The following is a 24,382-nucleotide window of genomic DNA, read 5'->3' on the forward strand; positions in this document are numbered from 1 at the left end:
TTGTAGTACTAATCAAGACCACTGGGACTTTGTCAAACAAAAGTGGTAACAGTGGGCATCTTTGTGCTTTTTTCAATCGCAAAAGAGATGTTTAAAATTTCTTCATTAAGTATGAGAATTTTCTTTCTAATCTTTGTTTGCTAAGGGTTTGTATCATAAATAGGTGTTGAAACTTATCAAACGCTTTTTCTTTATTTTTGCCTGGCTTGATGAGCAGTGAGTAGCTCTGCGCCCGGGATACAAACCGGCAAACCCGGCTGCAGAAGTGGAATGCGTGCACTTAACTGCTGCACCACTGGGCCAGACCCTCAAATACTTTTTAAAATCATTGATTGAGGTAACTGTAATTTTTTTCCTTCAGTATATTAAAGTGGTGAATTACATTGATGGGTTTTCTAATACTAAAACACTTGCACTCCTGGGACAAACTGCCCTTGTTTGTGATGTATTACTCTTTAAATACACTTCTATATTTGGTTAAGTAATATTTTATTAAGGACTTTTGCATCTATATTTATAGATGAAATGGGTTTATAATACTTTTATTATATTATCCTCTAATGATTTCATAGGCAAAATTACCGTAGCCTCATAAAATGAGCTGCTCACTTTTTCACTCCTTCTCCAGATCTGTATCTCAGATACGTACTCCGGGCCAAACCAGAGATCACCTGGCCCAGCCTCCTGTTTCCTAAGCAAATATTATCACTCTTATTCTCTAGAGGAGAAAATTGAGGCCCAAGAATAAATTCCTGAAGGAGATGGAATTAGAACTTGTAATATTTTATCTGCCTTGGGTCTATAACTTCTTGGTGTGACCAGTATAATAATTAGTTTTTGAATAATACTGTATAATATTAAAATAATATTGCAAGTTTCTGAAGTTAATCCGTTAGTTTTTCAGAACTCAGTATACATTTTCCCATGGAAACAATCAAGTTGGTTGAGTTTGCATACCGAGTTGCTTACCTATTGCTTACCTCATAATATCACCTGTCATGCCCATGCGGTGGTGTATATCCTCTAACCCAATTTTCCAACCAAACTTGATATTTCAAACTCTTCCAGTGTGACCTCTGGACTCAGTGTCTGTCATCATCCTTAATTTCCCAGACTCTTCTCTGAATGTTCCTTTCCCAGACCTTACTGAAGCCTGGCTTTCTTGGAGGACACTCTTCCCCGCAGCCCTCTTAATAGAGGCTTGTGTTTTGGTTTTACGTCACATACCTGAGGGTCTGGAGCTGGGAGTATTGCTCCCCAATGCTACTTCTAGACCATTATTCTTCCTTCATTCTTCGAAATCCTCTGCTCCTTTGAGGTTCATGTCTGGAATTATATCAACTACTCCCTCTAATTGTTGCTGGGGTCTCCCAGCCTGGCCATTCACCCACATTCACTGATAACTCTAACACCTGCCTCATCATCTTCCTCTTTACACCTATGTTCCTATCATCATTGTTGCTGACTTCAAAATCCATCAAGGTACTCCATCTAATTGTAGCTTCTCAGGCCTCAGTCTCATCTCCAATGAGCTTTCTCTTCAGCCTGTCCTCAGGCCCCTACCCTAGGCTTTGTCATCTCCAGAAACAACCTCTTCCAATTTATTGAATTCAAGCCCCCCACCTCTGATGATCACCTCCCAGCCTTCCAGTTCATTTACTCACGTATCCCCATTCCTTTCATTTTATGGAGATCTCTAAACCATTGTCTCTATCAGTTTTTCACTATCCATCAACCCCTTTTCATGCTTACTCTCCTACTTACCCAGTTTATAGCCATGATCTAACACATAATCACTCTCAAGCAAATACCTTAAAATCTCTTTTCCCTCTTTCTAGCAAAACCCCAACCCTGGCTAATTCCAACCATCTGTCTACTTGCTCTTTACTTGAATGCTGCTAGAGAAAAAAGTCCACAACGATGCTGACTGGTCACACTTTAAATCAGCAGATCTTAATTGGGACCAATTTTGCCTCTCCCCTCACTGGGACATCTGGCAGTCTGGAGACATTCTTGATTGTCACACTGGGGTTTGGTGGAGGGTTCTACTGACATCTAATCAGTAGAAGTCAAGGATGCTGCTAAATATCCTACAATGCACAGGACGGTCACCCACTACAAAGAATTATCTGGCCCCAAGTGTCAATAGTGCTGAGGTTGAGACATCCTGCTATAAGTTAATATTACAAGTCTCAGGGGCCGGCCCCGTGGCTTAGCGGTTAAGCGTGCACGCTCCGCTACTGGTGGCCCGGGTTTGGATCCTGGGCGCGCACCGACGCACCGCTTCTCCAGCCATGCTGAGCCGCGTCCCACATACAGCAACTAGAAGGATGTGCAACTATGACATACAACTATCTACTGGGGCTTTGGGGGAAAAAAAAAAAGGAGGAGGATTGGCAATAGATGTTAGCTCAGAGCTGGTCTTCCTCAGCAAAAAGAGGAGGATTGGCACGGGTGTTAGCTCAAGGCTGATCTTCCTCACACACACATGAAAAAACAAGTCTCAAAGAGGCAATCAACACAGGGTCTTAGCACTTGCTGTCCCCTCTGCCTACAACATGGTTCTCTCATGACTGGCTCATTATTTAACAGTCACTTCCTCAGAAAACTCTCCCTGACCTCACTCCAGAGCAGACCCAACCTCATCACATTATTGCTTTTCTATTGCTTTCAAAACATGCACCATTTTTTAAATGTCTTTATTGCCTGCTTTCTCCCTCTAGAATCCAAGTGACATGAGTGCAGCCTCCTTATCTGTCTTGTTTACAGCTGTATCCCTAGTGTCAAGCATGGTGCCTGATACATTATATAGGCACTCAGAGAATATTTGTTGAACAAGTGGATGAAAATATTGTTAATTTGCAATTTATTCATTCATTTATCAAATATTTATTAGTGATAAAATCCAGACACATCTCTGTGTTCTTGGAACTTATAGTACAGTAGGGAGACTGACACTGAATAAAGAACCACACAAAGTAAATAGTTTCAAACTATGATAAGGGCTTTGAAAGAAAAGTACAGGTATTGGTGAGAGCATTCAGCAGGTGATCTGGGGTGGGGAGTCAGGCCAGGCTTCCCAGGAGAAGTGATATTGGAGCTAAGAGCTGAGCGAAGAGTTGGTTAGCTGGGTAGAGCAAGGTGGGTGGGGGTAGATGGAGAAGAGCATCCAGCCCTAGAGTAGACAGTGTGCAAGGTGCTTTGGTGGGAAGGAACATAGCTACCCTTCAGGAACAGAGAAGGCCAGTGTGGCTGAAGCACAGAGAGTCTGGTCAGCCATGGTGTGACATTTATTTGCCAAATCCAATAGGGCAATAGGAGCAAAGGAGTGCCATTGGAAGATTAAAAAAATTTTAAACAGGAAGTGACAAGATCAAAGTTTGTAAAAAAAAAAAAAAAAAAGTCCCTCTGGAGAATAGTGGGGAAGCAGGAGATTGGTTTGGAGGCAGTTGCAGTGTGGGGACAAGAGGTGATGGTGGCTTGTCCTGAGGTGGTGGCAGTGAGCTTGGAGAGAAGTTGGATAAACTTAAGTAATGAAAAACATGGAATTTTAGAGCTGGAAAGCACTTAAAAAGTCCCTCACGGTTAATCAAAAAGTAGAACAATAAAAATGAATAATAAAGAGTTCATTAAAGTCTGCATTTTATAGAAAAGCAGGCTAATTAGCTTAGCCAGAGGGGACCCTTAATAAGTTTATGAATAAAAGAAGGAAAGAGAGAATGAGAGGGAGGAACAAAGATGGGAAATGTGAGAGAGTTAAGGTAAAAAAAGGAGAGAGAAAAATGAAATGAGAGAGACAGCAATAAAGGTGTGTGAGTCTGAGGTGTGAGGAGGTTGGAGAAGAGGTAGATACAGGGGGGCCAGCGATGTGCACATAGGAAAATGCAGAGAAAGACTACTTGGTGATTTCGGTGCTCCCAAGGGGTTGGAGATAGGGAAGGAAGGTAGACTAAAAGAGAGGGGAGTGAAATAGGAAGCAGGAAAGGCAGGAACCCGGAGATGACTAAAGATGTGGGAGGAATGAGTAAATGGGGGATGCTTGGAAAAGATGTCTTGGAGGAAGGATGGGCAATAGCTTGGGGAGAATAAGAGCAGAAACCTGAGGGTGAGATGGGAGTCTGAGGCGTTAGGGTGAGCCAGACGTTAGGGTGGACAGAACCGGGAGAGGACGGGAGAACTCACACAAATAGGCAGGTCCCGGCTCAGGATGAAGGAAAAAGAAATGCATGTATGGCTGGGGGGAGGAGGAAGAGGGAAGGGTGGCGGGCAGGTTTGGAGAGACTCCAAGGGAGGGGAACGATGGGTGTGGCCAAGACTCTGACCTAGCCCTTACCCTGCTCCCCACATTTTACTGGTTTCTAGTCTCAGTGGTTTCTTCTTTCTGCTACAAGGACCCTTGATGCGGGAGGGGACAGTGACCGCAGGGAGGTGGGGTGTGAAGGGCCCAGGCAGTAAATCATGTCAGGGATCGGAATGGGGGGCCAAGAAGATTTGGGGTGGTGGGGCGCCATGTCTGGAAGCCGGGCGTCTGTTGGAGGGCAGGGTAGGAGGGCAGGGTAGGTGGGCGACGGAGAGCAGCCGAGGGCGGGTGGGTGCTGGGGCAGTGGCTCTGGGCTTGGAAACTCCAACAAGGCTGCTGAAGTGGAGAGTTCTGAGGGATTGGAGCTAGGGCTACTGAAGGTGGGATCGGCTAGGATAGGAGACTGAAGAAACAGGAGAAGAGCAGAGGGAGGGGGTGAAAGTAGGGCGGGGCGAAGAGCGCCTAGAGTAGAAACCAAGAGTCCCAGCGGGGTGAAGGGCGGGGCCAAGGCTGGCCAGAGGCATCCCCTCCGCCCCTCCCCGCCCCCCCACCTCCAGCCCCTGGCTCCGCAGCGTCCTGGGAGCACCTGTTGGGGGAGAGGGGAAGGGGCATCCTGGTGCCCGAGGGAAGTCGAGTCCAGAGGGGCTAACTCTGAGCTTGGGACTCCTGAGAAGCCTCCGCCTCCTCTCCATCTGCGGTCAAAGCCCGGCAAGCGAAGGGGCGTGACCCTGGTGCTCAGGTTTCTTCCTCTTCACCTGGGCAAGGAGGGGTGGGGGCCAGGACTTCCGGCTCAGGTGAGTGTCCCTTCGGTGACGTCAGGTCACCCTCGGCCGCCCCTCCAGTCCCGCCCCCGCTCTCGCGCTCCCGGTGCCCGCGGGGGCGCGCCCCCGACGCCCTACATATACTCAGGTGCGCCGCACCTGTCGGCTCGCACCTGCCTGCTGACCGCTGAACAGCCTCTCCGCACGGCAGCCTCGGGCGGACAGCCCAGGGCACTTTGGGGACTTCCAGCATCCAGGACCGCGCCCATACGGCCCCTCCACCTTTTGTTTAGGTAGGGTCGCCGAGGGCGCGGGAGGGAACCGCCTGGCCTTCGCGGATCGCTTTTGTCGGCCACCAGTACTCCGGGCGCAACCTGTTCCCTCTGCTGTGAGACCCTCGCCCCGCCGGAGGAGTCGGTTTGTGTTTACCTCGGGTGTCAAGAAGATTTGCAGTCACTCGACCAAAAACTTTTTTGTCTCTTTGGGTGACTTAAAACTCCACCCCAAGTTGTCTTTTGTGGGGTTGCCTCTCAAGGTTTGTTTGTTTTACTGCAGAGTCGCCCACCCGGCGCCCCTAGTCTTTTCCAAGGGCGGAAATGGCCAATTCGGGCCTGCAGCTGCTGGGCTTTGCCATGGCTGTGCTGGGCTGGGCTGGCCTGGTGGCCGCCACTGCCATCCCTCAGTGGCAGATGAGCTCGTACGCGGGCGACAACATCATCACGGCCCAGGCCATGTACAAGGGGCTGTGGATGGACTGCGTCACGCAGAGCACGGGCCTGATGAGCTGCAAATCGTACGACTCGGTGCTCTCCCTGTCGGGTAAGGCCGCAGGACCGACGGGGCGGACGCGCCCAGGGCCGAGGTCGCGGGGTGGGGTGCGGGGCAGGGCCCGCGGCCCCACGACCCGACGCCCTGGTTGCCGGGGAGCAGGCGGGGGAGGAGGAAGCGGAAGCGGTCGGGCCGTGGCAGTGGGGCTGGGCCCGAGCGGGCCGGGGTTCTGGCGGCCCATGTGGGCCTGCACCCCGGCAGGCTGCGCCCCTCTTCCGCTCCCAGCAGGCCTCCTTCTCGGCTTGGTGCCCGGCGGCCCAAGCCCCTCAGGGGGAGCCGAGCCCTAGGCGGGGGTCTCCCCTCCCCCACCGCCCTGGGCAGGCAATGGCCTCCGCCATCTCCCGCCCTTTTCTCCCCGACAAAAGGCCGCGCGGGGCGGAGGCCGCGGGGTCGGACCGAGGGCCGAGGAGCCGTGCGCTCTGTACGACTTGGGCCGCCGCCTTTGGCCTCTAATCTTATCGGCTGATTAGCCGAAGCCGCAAACCCGGTGGCTCCGATAGTGGGGTCAGAGGTGGGACGCAGAGCGAGACCTGCGGCCCTGGCGGGGGCTCCGGCCACCGCCTCCGCTTCTCATTGCTGTCCCCTTTCACCCTTCCCCCGGCCCGGGGCAGTTTCATCGAAACCCTGGCGCCCCGGGCGGGTCCTACAGCAGAGGGCGGGGCGGAGCAGGAAGGCTGCGGAGTCGGAAGCCGGCGGGATCCACCCAGCTCAGGCCCCGGACTTCGTCGCGGGGCGGGGAGGCCCTGACCCGCTGCGGGATCCAGCGCCCGTCTAGTTAGTGTGCCTAGTTAGTGTGCCCGGCGGGCGGCTCGAAGGCTGGAGCCGTCGGAGGGCCTCCTGCATTTCCAGCAATGACGGCCTCCTTCACCCTTCACTGCAGCGTCCCTGCAAGCCACCAGAGCCCTAATGGTGGTATCCCTGGTGCTGGGCTTCCTGGCCATGTTCGTGGCCACGATGGGCATGAAGTGTACAAACTGTGGGGGAGACGACAAAGTGAAGAAGGCCCGTATAGCCATGGCCGGAGGCATCATTTTCGTCGTGGCAGGTGAGCCACAGGTTCAAGGGCCCTCCGCTCTTCCATCTTGGAGGAGTAAGGGTGGGCAAGGTACTGGTTTGAGGGCCACAATACTGAATCCTCATTCTCTCTCCAGGTCTTGCTGCCTTGATAGCTTGCTCCTGGTATGGCCACCAGATTGTCACAGACTTTTACAATTCGCTGGTCCCCATGAATGCTAAGTAAGTAGGGGACCCCTGCCTAAGAGGACAGGTCTGGGGTCAGGAGAGGCAGGCCAGGGTTTCTGACCCCAATCTTCTCTCTGTAGGTATGAGTTTGGTCCCGCCATCTTCATTGGCTGGGCAGCGTCCGCTCTGGTCCTCCTGGGAGGTGCCCTGCTGTCTTTCTCCTGTCCTGGAAGTGAGAGCAAAGCTGCGTACCGTGCACCCCGCTCCTACCCTAAGCCTAACTCTGCCAAGGAGTATGTGTGAGCTGGGACCCCTCTGCCCCAGCCTGGCAGCCTATGGGTGTGCCCAGACACCTGAGAGGACCTGAGGCAGAGAACCCAGCCCTTGGGCAGGGTGCGTAGCAGAAGCCTCTGGTCACTCCAGCCCTGCACACCGTGTACAGTTCCCTGGGGGGGTGGATGGGGGAGACGAAAAGAGGGGAGGTTGTGCTTTTTGTACAGTAATAAACAGTATGTTTTGGAAAGTAGGCTTCTTTTTTTTTTTTCCCCTTAAGGCCCTTTACTTTCTTCCCATCCAGAACCTTGCAGGGAGCCTGGAACCTAAAGTACACCTGCTTCAGTTAAAAAGACACTTATCGAGCACCAATAGTGTGCAAGGCCATCTCTGCCCAACCATTTCACTGTCATTCAGGCCCTAATACTTTGACTATTGACTACAGAAGCCTCAGGTGCTTGGCTTCCCTCATCCATTCCCATCCTCCAGTTCCTTCCATTCCCAACTCTTGCTTAAATAGCTCCCAAAGAGTTTCTTTTTTAATAAAAAAATTAAGATTTTTATTAGGCTTGGGGGGGAGTTTCTATTCTCTGACCTTCCCCCATGCCCCCATCGCACTTTTGGCCCTGCTTAGATGTTGCTCCCTCATGGGTCATAGGGCAGGGCCTCCGTAGACACAGGTAACAAAGGTGCAGCAGGGACAGGGCAAGGACAACATGAACAAGAGAAGGATAGTTAGGGACCCAAGGTCTTCCTCCTCCCCTTCCAATTATAGTCCAGTCAGATCTCCTGGCCAGTCAAACATCTAGGTCATCATCTGGGTCTTCTTGGTCCAGGTCATCATAAGCATCTGGCTCATAGAAGATGTGGCTGGTAGCCTGACCTGGCCCAGGGCACAGTAGAGCCTGCTGTCTGAAGACAGAGAAGGAGAGAATTGGTGTTGGTAAGGGTGGATAATAGGGGTCATGTCTGGATACCCTCTTTCTGGTGACTGCCTCCCTCTTTGGCCTCCATGTTTTCTTGGTCCAAGTCCCTTTCTCTGACCTCTTTGTTTAGCTAGTACTGAAGCACCCTTTTGGTACTGGAATTGATACTTTTATACTGCTCTCCTAATAATACCTTAAGTTCTTAGCAGCTTGAGGGCAAGGATCTTGCTGTAGTCTTGCTTCATCCACCCACACACTGGGCACAGAACAACAGGCATCTGCTAAGCCCTTATTAACCTGCCTTTGCCATACCCATTCAGTTTCCTGTCCTCCTAGCACCACTGCCTAGAGATAGGGCCACTTCCCCGGGGTCTGGTCTGGCTCAGCCCAGGCTCAGATTGCTCTGGGGATGACTGGAGCTGGGACCCAAGGCTCTAATGGAGAGAAGAGACATAAAAGCCCTTTGCCATTGATGGGGTATGGGTGGGTAGAGAACCACTCCCCAGACTTGTCTCTGGAGGTGGACTTCAGCCCCTATAAAGTCAGTTTAATCAATAACCTGCTGTTGCCCCACCTCTCAGGCCCAGATGCTGGGCTCTACTCAGGGATCCGAGCACCTAGGCCCCAACCTTACTTTTCAGAGCTGAACTGGAAGGGCAGGGTCAGGCTATCTTTGGCTTCTTTCTCTTTCTTGGATAGGTGAAGGTTAAATGTCAAATGAGTCGTGGGGTCCACCTGCGGGTATAAAGGATGCTGCCACTCTGCCCCATCGCTGGAATCCCTGACCCTACCCCCAACCTCTGCAGTTTTTAGTCTCTTCTCTCCTTTTGCCAGATCCCAAACTCCATTCCCTTGTTCCAGCCCTGGCACACTCAGATACCGGAGGTGTGTGAGGATCTGGGAGGGGCTGGGACTCTAGCCGGGGCCCCCCTTGGAGATCCAGGCTGAAGTCAGGCAGGATGGAGAACCACTGAGTCTGGGGAAAGAAAGAAGAGTATCAAAAAGGTTTTTTCCATCTTATTGAACAAACCAAAGAGAACTCGGGACCTAACACCCCCAGCCCCGAGTCATCTATGTAATTGGCTGCTTTCACCTCTTGCTCTCCACATCTCACCCCTTCTTCAAACCTCTCTATATGAACTTGTTCCTTCTCCCCCACCAGGAACCACTCTCAGTCTTTCCTCCTTTTCCATTTCCTGGAAGGCAGTATCTTTCATTGATTAAGCTCACAAGATGCGAGTCAGGCGATCTTGAGTTCAAATCCTGGCTCTACCACTTACTGTCTGTTATCTTGGGTAAGTGACTCAAATTTAAATGTTCCTGGACTTTACTTCCCAGACTGCAGAATGGAGATAATAAAACCATCTACCTCACAGGGTAGCTGTGAAGATTAAATGAGGGAAACGAAGAAACAATGAAAGCACAAAGAAGTACTCAATCACACCATTTTTTTATTGCTTTTCCCATTGAGACTTCCCCTCTTTCTGACCCCAACCCCCAGTCCTCCCATGCTTCTGCTGACCTGATGGGTTGGGCGCTGTTGGGGCCTCCGATAGAGGATGTGGGCAGAGGCCTGACCCATTGTGCCACTCAGGGTCACCTCAGTCTGAGCAAGGCTGCTCAATGCTCCCACGGGGCCTGGGCCATGAAGCTCTTCATGTAGCAGGCCCAGCACATGCACCTGCTCCACTGGGGAGCTGTCACCTGGAGAAGGACAGGAAATGTACGGCACAAAGGGCAGCAGAGAGCATTCAGAGTAGAGGCCTGGGATCAAAGTGAAGAGGGAAGAAGGAAGGAGAGACCCACATTCCATCACAGCTTTGCCACAATCCTGACTTACATCGCCAGTTTCACTGCCCTGCTCTGAGCCTGTCAGCCCTCACCTTTAAGACACTTCCCAATTCCAATTGGCACCACTCTGACTTCAGTCCTCAGGACCCCCTCATGGCCTCCAGGATGGAATTAATGCTTGCATCATCTGGTTTTGGCTTACTTTCCAGCTTCAACTCTTTACACACTAAACTACTTGCAATTTTGCGAATTTGCCAAGATCCCAGTCAGTGCCTTTGATTCCCTTCCTTTTTGGGAGCATTTACAGAGTGTCAGGCACTGCACTAAACACTTTAACATTTCAATCCTTATAAAAGTCAGAATTTTTAGATTGAACCAGAGAAATGGCTGATATTTGACACGTGACCATATCTGACCTACGAAAACAGCAATTCCAAGTGGTCACTCTAATACTAGAAACTCCCCCACTTTCACAGAGGAAACTGAAACAATGAGATCAAGCACCTTAATACAAAGCTGAGTATCTGACTCCAAAGCCCATTCTAGAACCCACAGTGTACTTCAGGGTTAGTCCCAGTGCCCCTGGCCTGACCAAATTTGCCTGGCTGACCCCTTGCTCTTTAAGACAGTTCCTTCCTTAAGGTGCTCTGTGCATGTTCCTTTACCAAGACAGCCCTTATCAGATTATCTTGGAACTGCTTGTTTACTCTCTGTATCCTTTATGGGACTTTGAGCTCCTGGAAGGCAAGAACCTGAGTACAGTTAGTTTTTATTTTCCTGTTATCTAGAATTGTACCTGACACATTGTATATATTTAATATTTATTGAATGAATGTTGAATGGATAAAATGAATGAGTAAGAAAGAACTTGGAGAAGAAAAAAAAAGTGATTGGTAGATGGGATTATGGAGAAGTCAAGAACTAGAATAGAGATTGAAGAGATGAAAGAAGGTCCAACTGGAGATCCTTGATATGTTTTTTCTTAGGGTGGAAAGGCGCACATTCCTCAGCAGGGGAAGATGTATGAGGGGAAGTAACAAAGGAAGGGTCTCACCAGGGCGGGAGTCCTGATGGCTCAGAGCATGCAGGGTCTGGCAGAGTGTGGTGCAGGGAAGGTGAAGCAGCAGCCAGCTGAGTGAATCCAGAGCAATGGTGACAGGACCAGGATTTGTCCTCCTGCACATTGCTCTCAAGGCTCCCAGGGGCCCCCCAGGAAGGGCTTCTGCAGTCTTTGACCAGTTGAGAGGGTCTCTGAAGAGGTCATGGTAAACCAGCCTGCATAAGGGAAAATAGGAGACAACATAACACCGCCCCCTCCGCCTAATCTTGAACTTCATCCTCTGATCTATGTGGCTCTGCTTTCTCGATTGAATATCCTAAATTTTGTGAAAGGTAATTACTGAGAGGTAGAATATAGTGATTGAGAGCACAGACTTTGGTGTCAGACAGCCCTGACCCTCAGGCTTGGCTTTGCTACTTGCCCAAGGTCACCTAACTGATAAATCACTTAATCTCTTTAAGACTCAGTTTCTTCATTTGTAAAATAGGGATACGAACCTCTTGACATTTAGCACAGTGCTTGATACTAAGTACTTGATAAATGTTAGCTATCATCATTATCAATTATTTCCTGAGTGGTGCCTAAAGCACATCATTCTTTAGATGGATAAAGAGAAAGGAGAGGACATGAGACATGGTTCCTGCCTGTAGAATACCTTAGAGAAGGTCAAGAATTAAGTCATGTGGTAATAACCACAAATAAAATAGCAGTTCAGGAAAAGGAGTCTGGCATGGGCTAGAAATCCTGGGAAAGCTTCATGGTGGCAGAACTTGTTCCCAGATACCTTTCTATCTTCTGCTTCTCTTGTGAATGCCATCTGAACATACAGCATCATCTCTAACACAATGGCTGATACAAAATGAGGGCTCAACAGACAGAGGTAAACTATTATTATCCACTGAGCCACCCAGACCAGGAAGTAATCTCTCTTAACCAGGCATTTAGATGTGCTCAAGGACCTCCTGATCTGGATGCTTTCCTCTACACTACATCAGTCTATGAGTCCTGGAAATTCTACCTGCTCAACTCCTTTTATGTTTGTCCTAAACTCTGCCTCCCTACTGCCACTGCCTTAAGGCAGGCCTCTGTCATCTCCTATCATTATTCTCTAAGATTCATTAGGACAGGGACCATGTCTGCCTCATTCACTGCTGTATCTCCAGTGCCTAGCACAGCAGATGGTTCGGAACTGGTGCTCAGTACATATACACCTGATTGAACCTGGATTACTGCAATAGTCTTCCCACCTGGTCTCCCTATCTCCAGGCTGCGCGCTTCCAACACATTCTCCACACTGTAGTCCACCCTAGACTAGTCTAACAGGTATGATGTCACCACTCTACTCCCAAATATTCAAATGACTCCCCACTGCCTTTAGGATAACATCTAAACTCCTTTTCATGTGTTCTGTAAGACCCTTTACTATCAAGTACCTCTTTGTCTGACCTCAGGAAGCGCTTCCACCTCCCACGAACAGGTATGCCTTCCACACCTCTCTAATTTTGCAAAAGCTGTTCCCTCTACCTGCACGACAAGTCCCTCAGCAGCTTACAGTTAGTGTTGATGCGAGTTTGGAATCCACGTCTGGATTAAGCATCGCCAGATTTCCAGTAACTCAAAAGGCATAACGTGTTTATTCTTACCCTTCAGTTCAGCCTCTGGTGCTAACCTGTACTGTTGGCCTTTTATTACTCTCTTTTTCTCTCCCAACTTCTACAGTCTCTACTTTGGATTCTCCAGCTACCACTCATCATTCCTCTTACTAATTCTTGCCTCACGAAAGACCCATATCCATTCATTCAATGAATATTTAAGTAGTTGCTAATACACACGAGGTTCTGCGCCTCCTGCTGTAAGGGAAGTTTCTCAGCAATAGAGGTCCCACATCCAATTAAATCTCTTCCAGTTTGTACTTACCGGCTGTTGATACTGGAGTCAAAACCTTCACGAAACTCTTCCTCGCTCACTTCACAGCCCAGGATGTGGACTTGTTCCCCACTGAGGCAGAGATGCGGGGAAGTGTCAGAGTGGGGCCCACGCTTCCTTCCCGGGGAGGACAAGGAGACGCTGCCGTATACTCACCACACTGCAGATTTCTTGATAAGCGCCTTCAAGAGACTGCGCCCCTCCCACTCCACGGAGTCTGGGGAGAGCGAGAGAGAGATAAACAGCGTGAGAACACTTACGTTTCCGCTTTCACGAACTCGTCGCGACCTCCACCCCTAGCCTGTGACCCGTGGCCCTTCCTTTCCACTTGCGCTCCCTGAGCCCGGCTCCGAAGCCCCTGTGCCTGTGGCGCTCACCCCTCAGCAGCACCAGGCCGCCAAGGGCCAAAAGCGACTCCAACATCTCCAACTCCCGCCCGCTACCTCTTCGGACGCTCTCTGATGGCGTCAGGGCCCGCTGCCCCGCCCCTTCCAGGTGAAAGGGGCGGGGCATCCATGATTACTGCCTCCACTAAGACCCCGCATAGTCTGGAATGAGAGGTGATTATGTGCAATATTTCAGGGATGCGCACGCGGAGGGGCCCGTCCCGAGCCCTGGCGCACAGACGTACGGCTGACGCCCCTCTCTGCATTCCCACCTTGCCTAGGCAGGAAGAGCCGTTGGGGCAGTTGTCCGCGGGTGGGGGAGGAGACCGCTCGAGCCCGACGGACGGGTCCGAGCCTCGGGGGCAAGTGACGTCACCCCGCCCCGCCCACGCCGTTCGAGGCGGGGGTCGGCTTCTCCTCTGGCCCCGCCCTCCGCCACCTTCTGCGCGTGCGCGATACTGCGGCCTTGTTGGGGGCAGTCCGCTCTCCTTGTCCCCACCCCCATAGACCGTGTAGGGGGAACATTAGTCCCGGTGAAGCGAATACACGTCACCACCGGAAGTAGTGTCAGAGGGGAAGAGGAGGGGGGAAGAAAGGAGGAGGGAGCTCTTTGGGCGGTAAAATGGCGCCTGTCAGAGTGGGAAATCCAGCTGTAGAGGCTGCAGCCCCGCTCCCCAGCGGCTAAGGCACCCCCGACCTCGGGGAGGGGGAGGCCGCTCCTATCCAGCCATCCGCGCCCTTCGGCTCCCCCTCCCCCTCCTTCCCCGCTCCTTCGCTCAGCTGGCCTGTTCGTCGCCGCCGCCGCAGCCCTTCGCGCGCCGCTGCCCCCGCCCGCCCGCCCCCTTCCCGCGGGCAGCCCCCTAGCGCGCCTGCGCAGCAGGCCACCCTCCGCTTCCCCCTTCCCCTCCCCCTTCCTTCTCCCTCCCTCCCTTCTCCCTAGTCCCCCTCCCCCACCGCCCCCTCCCCCAATTCTCCATCCCCTTCTAGTCTGGTCTCGGAGGACCCCGTCCTAGCCCGACCTGTCTCGGCCCGCAGCCTCCGCGAAGCCGTCGGTGCCACTCCCCGCCCATGTGGGCCCCCGCGGGCTGCCCACGCCTGTCCCCCAGCTCCCGGTTCTGCTGGGCTTTCCCCTCGCCCAGGGTGGCTTTCTGAGCTGCCCGCTCCGTGCCCCTCTCTGCAGCCTCTCCTGCCACTCGGGGCCCCCGTTCCCCCTCCCGGCGGCGGGGGGCTGCCCCCGGGGGGCTGGCGGAGCTGGGCCGCGGGGGCCCCGGGGCCGGCGGTGCCGGGGTCATCGGGATGATGCGGACGCAGTGTCTGCTGGGGCTGCGCACGTTCGTGGCCTTCGCCGCCAAGCTCTGGAGCTTCTTCATTTACCTTTTGCGGAGGCAGATCCGCACGGTGAGCTGGGGTGGGCGCTGGTGATGGTGGGGACCTCAGTGAGCGGTGCTCACGGGTTTTTGGAAAGTGTCGGGCCTCTGTTTGGGCCTAGGAACGGAGTCCTGCTGTCAGTTTCTCCCGTTAGAGAATTTAGGGCCCCCTTAGCTGGACATGGGGTGGGATAGGGAGGAAGGAGACCCTTGTAGTAGAACCGAGGTGGGGGCGGCCTAACCGGGGACAGGATTTGGCAACTCTTGGGGGCTAGGGTGGTGGGTGGGGCGCTCTTTAAGAAAGCTGGAGTTGTTGCTAAAGAAACCGAGAGGCGGGGAACACCTGTTTGATGGCAGCAGATCTGTTGATGTGGGCTTGTGAAAGACCCTCCTATTATTCGGAACTTCCGTGTGTGTTTGGTCTTATAACAAGGGAGAGACGGGCTTATGTGTCAAGGGTGGGGGCGAGTGGGAGGGCATATGTGGCAAACAAGAATGGGAACTTGGGAAAAGCCCTCGGTGTGAAGGAGAAACCCCTGCGGTTGGCAGGAAGGGAACTCCTCCAAAAAAGCCTGAAAACTTATTTCATAGTGTATCTGAATTTATTGAGACCCTGGGACTAGAAAAGATGCATTTATGATGGGCTGCTTTAGTTGTGGAAGGGAGCACATTAAAGTTTGGGTGTCCGAATCAGAAAACAGTGCTTGTCAGTTGTAGAACTTGAATCTGAGGGCATGTTAGTTGCTCCAGGAGACCTTAGCATTATGAGGGATACTGTGGGGAGTGGAGACTGTGTGAATGTACCCAAATATCTCCCGGTTCCCTCCCCCATAGCTTTTCTCCAAGGTCAAAGCTCCTTAGGCTAACATCATTTAATGAATGTGCTCTTGTGTTCTCATCCTCAACTGGGGACATTCCTCTGAAGGAATCTGGGGAGAATTCAGTGAGCTGGGGTGCAGAGGTTCTGTGGTCTTTACTCTTTGGCCTACCTCAATAAAACTTGAAAAAATAAAACCAGGTAGGGGCTGCTTAGGTCATGGACTTTCCAGAAAGCCCTGGGTGGTAGTGGTGGTTGACTTGTTGATTTGGGGGAATGGGCCTGGCCTTGGATTCAGTCTCTCCTTTACCGGTCTACTCCCTTCACTTCCTGATTTAGGGTGAGGATTGTTCTGGGTGGTCATGGTTGTAGGCAGGGCTATTTCCCTAAGACAGGAGTTAGAAGCCAAGAAGAATTTGGAGTCAGAGGTGCTGAGATGTGTGTGGGGCTAGCTCCTGGGGTTTTCTTTACATGTTAGCTGCCATCCTTTCTGCTTGGTCTCACTCCGAGCATCCCCTCTTCTCTTCCTAACACATCAGTTTTCTATTCTGGGTGCAGGGAGTAGTGCTCCAGTGCATCCAGAGGCTAGTCACTTGCAAAATTGCTCTCCTCTGGGCAGCACTGACCCCACAGCCTTTTGTCTTCCCTTCCCTTCCAATGTGGTTTCTCCTCCCGCCCCCTTTCTGGCAGTTGCTTGGAGCATTCCCTACATGCCCAGCATGTGCAATCCGAGATAGCAGGGCAGGACACCCGAGCTGTTGCGGCTCTCATCACAGCCCAGGGAGAAAAGAAGGGCAGATGCCTTGGGATTAGGGGTAGAGGGCCCTTTGGTTTGCAAGGGGGGAGCCTGCTTTTGGTGAGGCTTGGGGCCTAGGGATGAACTGAAGAGCATTTGTCTATGCTTTAGAAGAAAAGAGCAGAGGAGTGAATTGTCGGGCTTTGCATGGGGGATATCCGAGTATTAGAAATGGGAGCCTCTAGAGAAGGCTTGGAGAAGCTGGAAGGCTGAGGTGGTGACGTCCTTGTCCCTTCCTCACCTCTCACTCACAGTCCTTACTTCACTCTGGCCTTCTTGATACTCTCTCGGTCTGCCTGGCAGATGGGGCTTTCCAGTGTTCTCTGCCTTGCCCTGGGTACCAGGATAAGGAGGCTGTTCAGAGGGATGAGGTTCTCTGCAACTTGTGACTTGGCTAGTAGAGACAGAAATGGACAGGTGGCTGGTTAAAATAGGCCTGGTGGCCCCTAGCCAGAGGAACTTAGCTGACTTGACAACCCCCGGATTCCCTCATCCTCTATTCCCCTTAGGCACCCAAGGACCTCCCCTCCTGACTTCTATTCCCTGTCCACTAAGGAATCTGAGGTTCTCAGTTCCCAAGTGGAGGTGATGGGAGTTGTCACAAAGAATCCCTGGGGTGGAGGTGGGGAGGGCAGTGCATTTCTTTGTTCAGGGTAGCAGCATAATATCATGATTAAGAGGGCAGGTTCTTGGGTGGGACTGCATGGGTACAATCCCAGTTTCACCACTTCATCCATTCTAATGTTGTGACCATCCCTGCTACAGTGTTCTAGGAATACAACCATGATGGAGACAGAATCCATGTTCTCATGGAATTTTCATTCTAATTGAGGAGACAAACAACTAAATAAGATAATTCCTAGCTCTATGGCCTTAGGCAAGGTATTTAACCTCTCCAAGCCTCGGTTTCTTCGCTTTTAAAACAGAAATGATATTATTGTTATTAGGGTTGTTTTGAGGATTAAATGAAATAATCCTAAATCAGTTACGTGGTGCCCAACATACGGTAACTGTTCAACACGCGCTACCTATCATTGTTACTGAGGAAGATTTCCTTGTCAAGAGTTCTAATCCTCTCCCTTGTTATTCTTAGGTAATTCAGTACCAAACTGTTCGATATGATATCCTTCCCTTATCTCCTGTGTCCCGGAATCGGCTAGGTGAGTTTGCTGGCTGGGAAGACTGTTTTAAGGTGAGGTAGTAGGGTTCAGGGTCTGGGCTGGAGGTTGGTTGGTGTTATCCCTTCCCGTTGTGGTTCAGGCCAGGTGAAGAGGAAGATCCTGGTGCTGGATCTGGATGAGACACTTATTCACTCCCATCATGATGGGGTCCTGAGGCCCACAGTCCGGCCTGGAACACCTCCTGACTTCATCCTCAAGGTGTGTGGTGGTGGGAAGTGATGAAATGGTTATGTCCATTATTCTGCTTAGACCTGGACTCCCTTTCCTGGTCCCAGAGAGTCTTGTCCCCGTCTCCATTTCTTGGCACCAGTGTGAGCCTGAAGGGGGGAAGCAGGCAGTGGGAGGGTAGGGGGTGTCCTTTAGGCCTGTGTTGTGCTCAGGACTTCTCCCAGCCTTTCACCGTTCCTCTACAGGTGGTAATAGACAAACATCCTGTCCGGTTTTTTGTACATAAGAGGCCCCATGTGGATTTCTTCTTAGAAGTGGTGAGTTTGCGCAGCTAAAGGGAGCTCTGTGATGAAGGAATGGTTTTAGGGCTCTGGGAATTTAGAGGATCTGGAGGAAGTAAGGGGTGAGGAGAAATGGGTAAGGGCAGTTTTGGAGAGGGGAGGTTGTGGGATGATTAGAAAATGGCTTTTGATAGTTTGGGTTCATTTGTTGTGTTGATGTAATTCTATTTTTCCACAGGCTTCCTGCTCTTTTGTTCTCACCTCTCTGAATCTTAAGGGTGTATGGTGCCTAAGACTCTGAGTTTGGGGGCGTTCAGAATTTTGTGTTCCCAGAGACATTCGATGTTGCTGAAAGGCCTGAAGGACTAGACTGGATTCCTAGTGAAAGGGAACTGTATGTCTAAATGAATGATCACCTCTTCTGACACCTCTTTCCTGCGATCTATTTCAGGTGAGCCAGTGGTATGAGCTGGTGGTGTTCACAGCAAGCATGGAGATTTATGGCTCTGCTGTGGCAGATAAACTGGACAATAGCAGAAGCATTCTCAAGAGGAGATACTACAGACAGGTAAGGGGCTCGAATCCAGGTCTAAGAGTTAGGCTTGGGAGGCAGACCACCAGGGCAGGATTTGAGTTTGAGGCAATTTGCCCTGGAATGGGACCTTCTGGGCATGAGGGGGAGGTGTATGGTATGATCTCTGTTGTGAGAGTTGGCTGCCCATGGGTGTTGTTGGGATTAGGGGAGCAGTCACAGAGCGCGAGTCTCCTTCTGATGCCAGCTCACCCTGCCTTCCAGCACTGCACTTTGGAATTGGGCAGCTACATCAAGGACCTCTCTGTGGTCCACAGTGACCTCTCCAGCATTGTGATCCTGGATAACTCTCCAGGGGCTTACAGGAGCCATCCAGGTATGGGGAAGGTGGTGAGTCTGGCAGGACCAGGAAATGGTTTTGAGGAGGTATTTTGAATGCATAGAGCTGGGATTCCCTGGTTTACTGTAGGTCAGGATGTAAATTGTTTCTCTTTTAAATGAGACATCCCTCCTCTGCCACATGTCCACTTCATACATTAGATTTCCCATATCAAACTTGCTTCAGGTGAGACACAATGGCAATAAATTTTGCTAAAAGTCTCACACTAGTATGAGATATGGTGATTAAAGTTTAATTTTATTTTGGAGAATAAATCAGGAAGGTTTTACTTAGGTTGTTGAGTTTGGGCGGTGGGGGCAGGGTGCGGTTCAGTGAGGTATGTATTTAAAGAATGATCCCTACCCCGAAATAAAAGAAAAAAACAGTGTCTCTCTTGAATTCTTTGTTTCTTCTCATGTGTATCTTCACTCAACCTAGACAATGCCATCCCCATCAAATCCTGGTTCAGTGACCCCAGTGATACCGCCCTTCTCAACCTGCTTCCGATGCTGGATGCCCTCAGGTAAGGGAAGCTAGACATTTAGATTTCCGAGGCAAGGAGGAGGTGGGGGATCCCAAGAGGGAATAAAAGTTTGTCCTGTTTTACTTAACTTATCTCTCTTCCCTTAAGAACTTAGCATTTGAACCCAGGTCTTCTTACACTAAAGCTTATCACTTTTAGCCATTGAATTTTGGGCAAACTGAATCTCAGTCTCATCCAGTGAAAATGGTGATCATTTCTGCCCCACGTCTCCAATGAGGCTGCCTTACAGTAGTGTTGTGAGGATATCAACTATAAGGACTCTACCAATGCAAGTTATTGTCATCCCAGGTTCACCGCTGATGTTCGTTCTGTGCTGAGCCGAAACCTTCACCAACATAGGCTCTGGTGACAGCTGCTCCCCCTCCACCTGAGTGGGGTGGGGGGGAAGGGAGGGTGAGCCCTCAGGATGCCGTCTGATGCCCTGTCAAATGGTGAGGACTGCATGGGCAGGGTCTGCCCCTCCCACCCCTCTCTGCCCTGGGAGCCCCGCACTCCATATGGAGTTTGGATGGACACATGGGCCAGACTCTGAAGCAGCCTCACTCTAACTTCGTGTTCGCACTCCCTGGAAACCCTAGACTGGGACATAAGCCGAGACCTAGGAGAGCCGAAACAGTGTCTGTGGTGGAGAGACAGGACTGGCCAGAGTGAGAGACATTCGGTAATCTAGGAGGCTCAAAGAGAAGCCAAGCCAGCTTTGTTGTGATTTGATTTTTTAAAAACTCTTGTACAAAAATGACTAATTCTTCACTCCAAGGGCTGGGCTGTGGGTGGGAAACTGGGATTTTGGGCCACTGGATTTTCCCCAAACTTGTCCCCCCCTTACTTTTCACTCTATTTTCCCTTCTTCCTAGATTCCCTCAGATCTGTAACCACCTTTCTCTTTTTTTTCTTTCCTCTCTTTTAAACCATGCATTATAACTTTGAAACCAAAGCTGCCCTAGAGCCTTCTCTGGGGTTTGGGGAAATGAGGGGAGGGGTCATGGTTTACACCCTCCCTGTCCCCTAGGCAGAGGGGAAAGAGACTGCTGTTGGGCCCAAGAAGGGTAGGAGGAAAGGTGGTGCTGGCTTTTCGGGGATGAAAGAGTTAACATCAATATCTATGCTTTGGCGGGAAGGGTCTTAGTGACAGGATGGGCGGCCTGGCAGGGAGTGAAAGGACAGCTGCGTGTCCTGAAGGAACTTGAGCTTTAGCGCAGTATAACATAGAAGTATGAAAGGAGGAGAAACCTGGACGCCAGAACAGGCATATAGCTGGAGAGAGGCCGGGCTTCGCTTGGGGGACTGACGTGGACAAGCTAAGCACGGGCTGCCCCCAGGCGGCAGCTGCCCCGGGTCCTCGGCTCTCTCCGCTCCACCCCGGCGCTTCCACCCCTCAGCGCCCTCCTTCCGAAGCCGGCTCTACTTCCTCGCACCCGCCACGTGACGCTCCGCCCTTCTCCAAGATCACATGATTTTTCTGTTACAAATACTTAAAGTGTTCTTCCGCGCTGACGTAGTCCCTACCTTTCGGACCTCCTCTCCAGTCCCTATTGGTCCACTCATTCCTGGAACCTAAGCGTTCTGTGCGTCTCTCCAAATATATATTTCCTTTTTGTCGTCCGTAATTGCCGGAGACCACCTCCTCTGCTTGGGTACTACTTTGTTTTGGTGTCAACGGCCGCCTTTAGCGTACCAGCACGTTTTGTGAATAGCTATCCTTGTAATTATCTCTGCTCTTTTTTTCCTCTGCGTTACTTCCGAAAAGAACGTTTGGAGAATCAGGTCTCAAATTATTACCATCTCCTAGCCCTTTTCATTCCCGGCTTCGTGGGGGGAAGGTTGGGAAATGGGTTTTCAGTTACTTTCAACGACAGCTACGTAGCCTGCGTAGCTGACAAGTTGATTCCAAAGCGATTACGCTGACGGCGTGAGGGGGGGGCGGTCAGTAGGTGGTGCTACGCTAGCGGCGTTAGGGCTACTGAGCTAGTGGCGTAACATAGCAGGCGGGGCGACCCTTGATGGGCGGGGGCGGGGTTGGTGAATAGGGAAGTGGCGCAAGTCTCGGGATCGCTCCGCTGAATCCGCCCGCGCGTCGCCGCCGCCGCCGCCGCCGCCCCCCGTCCCGGCCCCCCCCCCCGGGTTCCCTCAGGCCAGCCCGGTCCAGCCCGGTTCCCGGGAGGATGAAGTTCGTGTATAAAGAGGAGCATCCGTTCGAGAAGCGCCGCTCTGAGGGCGAGAAGATCCGAAAGAAATACCCGGACCGGGTCCCGGTGAGGACAGTAGCCAGGGCCGAGGGCGCGGGCGCTGGCGCTGACGCCACAGCCTGGACTTGGGTCCGCGACGGGCAGCGCGGGCATCGGGCTGCCGGCTGTGGCGGGGTTGGGAACGAGGCCGAAACTGCTGTCTCTGGGACCGGAGGTGAAAGGAGTCGGGTAGCGGTAGAGCTAGAGGCGAGGGGATGTAGGTGGAGAGAGAGATCTTAGGATTTGTGTGGGAGGCTGTAGGGAGTTTGACAGCCTGAGCTTCACACGGTCGTTCCCCCCAGCTAGCTAGATTTTTGAGATTGAAGCTCTAGTCAGCCCAGACTAGTCATCCCCATCTGATTAAGATAGTTGTTTACTATGACGCCCTCTTCAGGGATCCTGGATATTTAGGTGAGTTCCAGTCAATGGGGTGAGGATCTGTACTCAGGGCTGCACCGCGTGTTCAGAGACAAAGAAAAATGAGTCGGGGGTAGGTTTGGGTGTTGGGAATATTGTTGCTCCAGCTCTTGACAGGTGGAGCTGTGAGGCTGTATACCTGATGTCTCCTAATTTTCATCTTTGTCAGGTGATAGTAGAAAAGGCTCCCAAAGCTCGGATAGGGGACTTGGACAAAAAGAAATACCTGGTGCCTTCTGATCTCACAGGTGGGAACCTGACCCAATACTCAGGTTTGCTTCCTGTGGGGGGGGTTGCAGTCTCTGTGGGAGGAAGCTCCACATATAGCAGCTGTTCTTTTGAGGGCATTTGTGACCTCTATGACTTTATCACACTTTGTATCTTTGGCAGTTGGTCAGTTCTACTTCTTGATCCGGAAGCGAATTCATCTCCGAGCTGAGGATGCCTTGTTTTTCTTTGTTAACAATGTCATTCCACCCACCAGTGCCACAATGGGTCAGCTATACCAGGTATGGTGACCGGGAAGTAGTGGAGGCTTTTGAGAGGAGTTAGAAGAGTTTGAGGGGAAGAACGTTTTAGGTCAACAATTCTTGGATTAGCTGGTTTGTTTAGCTCTCAATTTTATCTTTGGCCTTAAAATTTCCGGATTGCTCTGGATTGGGGGTTTGGACGGGCCAGTGGGAGTAGAGAGAAGGGTGAGAATAGTGAGCTGGAGCAACTATTCTGATCCAGACTCTCCCCAGTCCCCTTCCCATTCCAAGGCAGCGGAGAACAGTCTGAGATCTTTTTGCCCAGGACTGCTGTTAGGGATACTACTGCTTGCCACTAGGGCCTGGAGCGAGGGAAGGAGTCAAGGCACTGGTTTTTGGGGTGTTTAGAAAGAATGGTTTTTGAAGAATGTGTCTGGGCAGTGGGTGGTTCAAGTAACTAAAGCCCAGATGCCTGAGCACCATAATTTTCTGCTTTTACCCCAGGAACACCATGAAGAAGACTTCTTTCTATACATTGCTTACAGTGATGAAAGTGTCTACGGTCTGTGAAGCTGCTGCCCCTGAGGTGGGGGGTCCCATTCTACAGAGAGAGAGGTGGCCCCCCTTCCTTGACCTACTCTTCCTCCTTCAGGCTCAAACACCACCTCCATTATTCAGGACCTGCCCTTCCTAATGTTTGAGGCTCTCCTCCAGCCCGTCTTAGCAGGAGGGTTAATGGGGGAGATGGCCGCTACTACTTCTCCCTTCTCCTTTCTTCCCCCTTCTCTACCACCTTTGCCACTCTGCTTTAGACTTCTTGATTGTCAATCTCTGTCACATCCAGTGATTGTTTTGGTTTCTCTTCCCTTTCTAACTGCCCAAGGGGCTCAGAACCCCAACAATCCTTTCCTTTCACTACCTTCTTTTTTGTGGTGGATGGAAGGGACTGAATTGTGGGGGAAGGTAGGAGGCACATCAATAAAGAGGAAACCACCAAGCTGAACTGGATTTTGCTTTGTGTTGCTCCCCTCCCCCTTTTGTTTTTTACTCCTCACTGGTGGGGAAAGAGGTTGGAGGGATAGTAATAGATTTTGGTTTATTCTGTTGATGTTAGGCTTTTCCTTGTGTATAAATAGGGTGCTTTTGTTGTGATGGATGGAATACTCGGAGTATTGTTTCGTGAAACTTCAGTTTTACATACGTGTGTAGGGGGTCCTGATAAAAAGTTTTTTACTGTGGGTTCCTGTGGAGAAAGTTTGAAAGTACCTGCTTTAGAGAAACACATCCAAGTTTGTTATAACCTTTGGGATTAAGGAAGGGATTTTCGTGTGTGGGAGTTGGTAAAAGGACTCTGTCCTCAGTTGCATGTCACTTGGCCAGACTTTGTGCCGGCGTGTGGGATCCAGTGGAGTGGAATCCGAGAGAGAGAAGACTGGGAGGAGGAAGCCATTATCACCAGGAGAACTTCATCTCCCAGCAACCACTTCTCCGTCTAGCCGGAAGTGGAGCGGTCCCCCGGGGAAGAAAGAAGCCGCAGAATGAGGCAGTATGGTGGCCGAGAGTTTTAATCCCTTCTTCCCCTTCTTCTCTAGTCCCGCCCAGCCTACATTTCCCAGGAGCCTGCGCGTGTTCTTCCGCTCTACTCTGCTCCCAATCTCCCCGCCACTCCCCGGGGGAGGGGAGCGATTTAATGCGCATGCGCCAATCCGTGGCTTGCTGGGAACTGAAGTTCCGGAGGCTTATGCGGTCCCTTTTCCGCCGCCCGCGGACGG

General features: G+C 51.4%; 4 protein-coding genes across 5 annotated transcripts; 3 read left to right on the top strand and 1 right to left on the bottom strand.

The window, feature by feature from the left end:
• The first annotated feature begins 5,229 nt into the window (after positions 1-5,229).
• On the top strand, positions 5,230-7,594 carry CLDN7 (claudin 7). The gene is made up of 4 exons (XM_058559881.1): positions 5,230-5,880; positions 6,770-6,934; positions 7,041-7,125; positions 7,212-7,594. Exons 1-4 carry the CDS (start codon positions 5,658-5,660, stop codon positions 7,372-7,374), a joined length of 636 nt encoding a protein of 211 aa, XP_058415864.1. The 5' UTR covers positions 5,230-5,657; the 3' UTR covers positions 7,375-7,594.
• ELP5 (elongator acetyltransferase complex subunit 5) lies at positions 7,370-13,565 on the bottom strand. Of its 2 annotated transcripts, XM_058559877.1 has the most exons (8): positions 13,425-13,561; positions 13,204-13,264; positions 13,039-13,119; positions 11,116-11,336; positions 9,793-9,974; positions 9,151-9,246; positions 8,905-9,005; positions 7,370-8,256 (listed from the first exon to the last, which is right to left on the bottom strand). In XM_058559877.1, the coding sequence occupies exons 1-8, from the start codon at positions 13,558-13,560 to the stop codon at positions 8,142-8,144; spliced, it is 993 nt and encodes a 330-aa protein (XP_058415860.1). In that variant the 5' UTR covers position 13,561; the 3' UTR covers positions 7,370-8,141. The 2 variants fall into 2 exon arrangements, with proteins under 2 accessions (XP_058415860.1, XP_058415861.1); XM_058559878.1 differs by lacking the exon at positions 8,905-9,005 and having other exon boundaries at positions 13,425-13,565.
• A 485-nt stretch (positions 13,566-14,050) lies between these two features.
• Positions 14,051-21,105, top strand: CTDNEP1 (CTD nuclear envelope phosphatase 1). Its single transcript, XM_058559879.1, has 8 exons — positions 14,051-14,831; positions 17,507-17,573; positions 17,674-17,792; positions 18,008-18,079; positions 18,495-18,611; positions 18,840-18,951; positions 19,393-19,477; positions 19,787-21,105. Exons 1-8 carry the CDS (start codon positions 14,730-14,732, stop codon positions 19,845-19,847), a joined length of 735 nt encoding a protein of 244 aa, XP_058415862.1. The 5' UTR covers positions 14,051-14,729; the 3' UTR covers positions 19,848-21,105.
• A 483-nt stretch (positions 21,106-21,588) lies between these two features.
• Positions 21,589-23,613, top strand: GABARAP (GABA type A receptor-associated protein). The gene is made up of 4 exons (XM_058559882.1): positions 21,589-21,750; positions 22,310-22,388; positions 22,531-22,649; positions 23,115-23,613. The coding sequence occupies exons 1-4, from the start codon at positions 21,661-21,663 to the stop codon at positions 23,178-23,180; spliced, it is 354 nt and encodes a 117-aa protein (XP_058415865.1). The 5' UTR covers positions 21,589-21,660; the 3' UTR covers positions 23,181-23,613.
• Positions 23,614-24,382: the final 769 nt, after the last annotated feature.

Source organism: Diceros bicornis, chromosome 18 (genome assembly GCF_020826845.1).
Source record: "Diceros bicornis minor isolate mBicDic1 chromosome 18, mDicBic1.mat.cur, whole genome shotgun sequence".
Taxonomy (NCBI): domain Eukaryota; kingdom Metazoa; phylum Chordata; class Mammalia; order Perissodactyla; family Rhinocerotidae; genus Diceros; species Diceros bicornis.

Bases quoted from the DNA above. Each gene is read 5' to 3' on its own strand.
- GABARAP (XM_058559882.1), top strand. From the start codon at position 21,661: ATGAAGTTCGTGTATAAAGAGGAGCATCCGTTCGAGAAGCGCCGCTCT. The intron at 22,389-22,530 runs GTGGGAACCTGA...TATCTTTGGCAG, and splicing joins GGTGCCTTCTGATCTCACAG to TTGGTCAGTTCTACTTCTTG. The intron at 22,650-23,114 runs GTATGGTGACCG...CTTTTACCCCAG, and splicing joins CAATGGGTCAGCTATACCAG to GAACACCATGAAGAAGACTT.
- CLDN7 (XM_058559881.1), top strand. From the start codon at position 5,658: ATGGCCAATTCGGGCCTGCAGCTGCTGGGCTTTGCCATGGCTGTGCTG. The intron at 5,881-6,769 runs GTAAGGCCGCAG...CCTTCACTGCAG, and splicing joins CTCGGTGCTCTCCCTGTCGG to CGTCCCTGCAAGCCACCAGA. The intron at 7,126-7,211 runs GTAAGTAGGGGA...TTCTCTCTGTAG, and splicing joins CTGGTCCCCATGAATGCTAA to GTATGAGTTTGGTCCCGCCA.
- ELP5 (XM_058559877.1), bottom strand. From the start codon at position 13,560: ATGCCCCGCCCCTTTCACCTGGAAGGGGCGGGGCAGCGGGCCCTGACG. The intron at 13,120-13,203 runs GTGAGTATACGG...TCTCTGCCTCAG, and splicing joins ATCAAGAAATCTGCAGTGTG to TGGGGAACAAGTCCACATCC. The intron at 8,257-8,904 runs GTAAGGTTGGGG...CTCTGTCTTCAG, and splicing joins TTCCAGTTCAGCTCTGAAAA to ACAGCAGGCTCTACTGTGCC.
- CTDNEP1 (XM_058559879.1), top strand. From the start codon at position 14,730: ATGATGCGGACGCAGTGTCTGCTGGGGCTGCGCACGTTCGTGGCCTTC. The intron at 17,793-18,007 runs GTGTGTGGTGGT...GTTCCTCTACAG, and splicing joins CTCCTGACTTCATCCTCAAG to GTGGTAATAGACAAACATCC. The intron at 18,612-18,839 runs GTAAGGGGCTCG...CCTGCCTTCCAG, and splicing joins AGAGGAGATACTACAGACAG to CACTGCACTTTGGAATTGGG.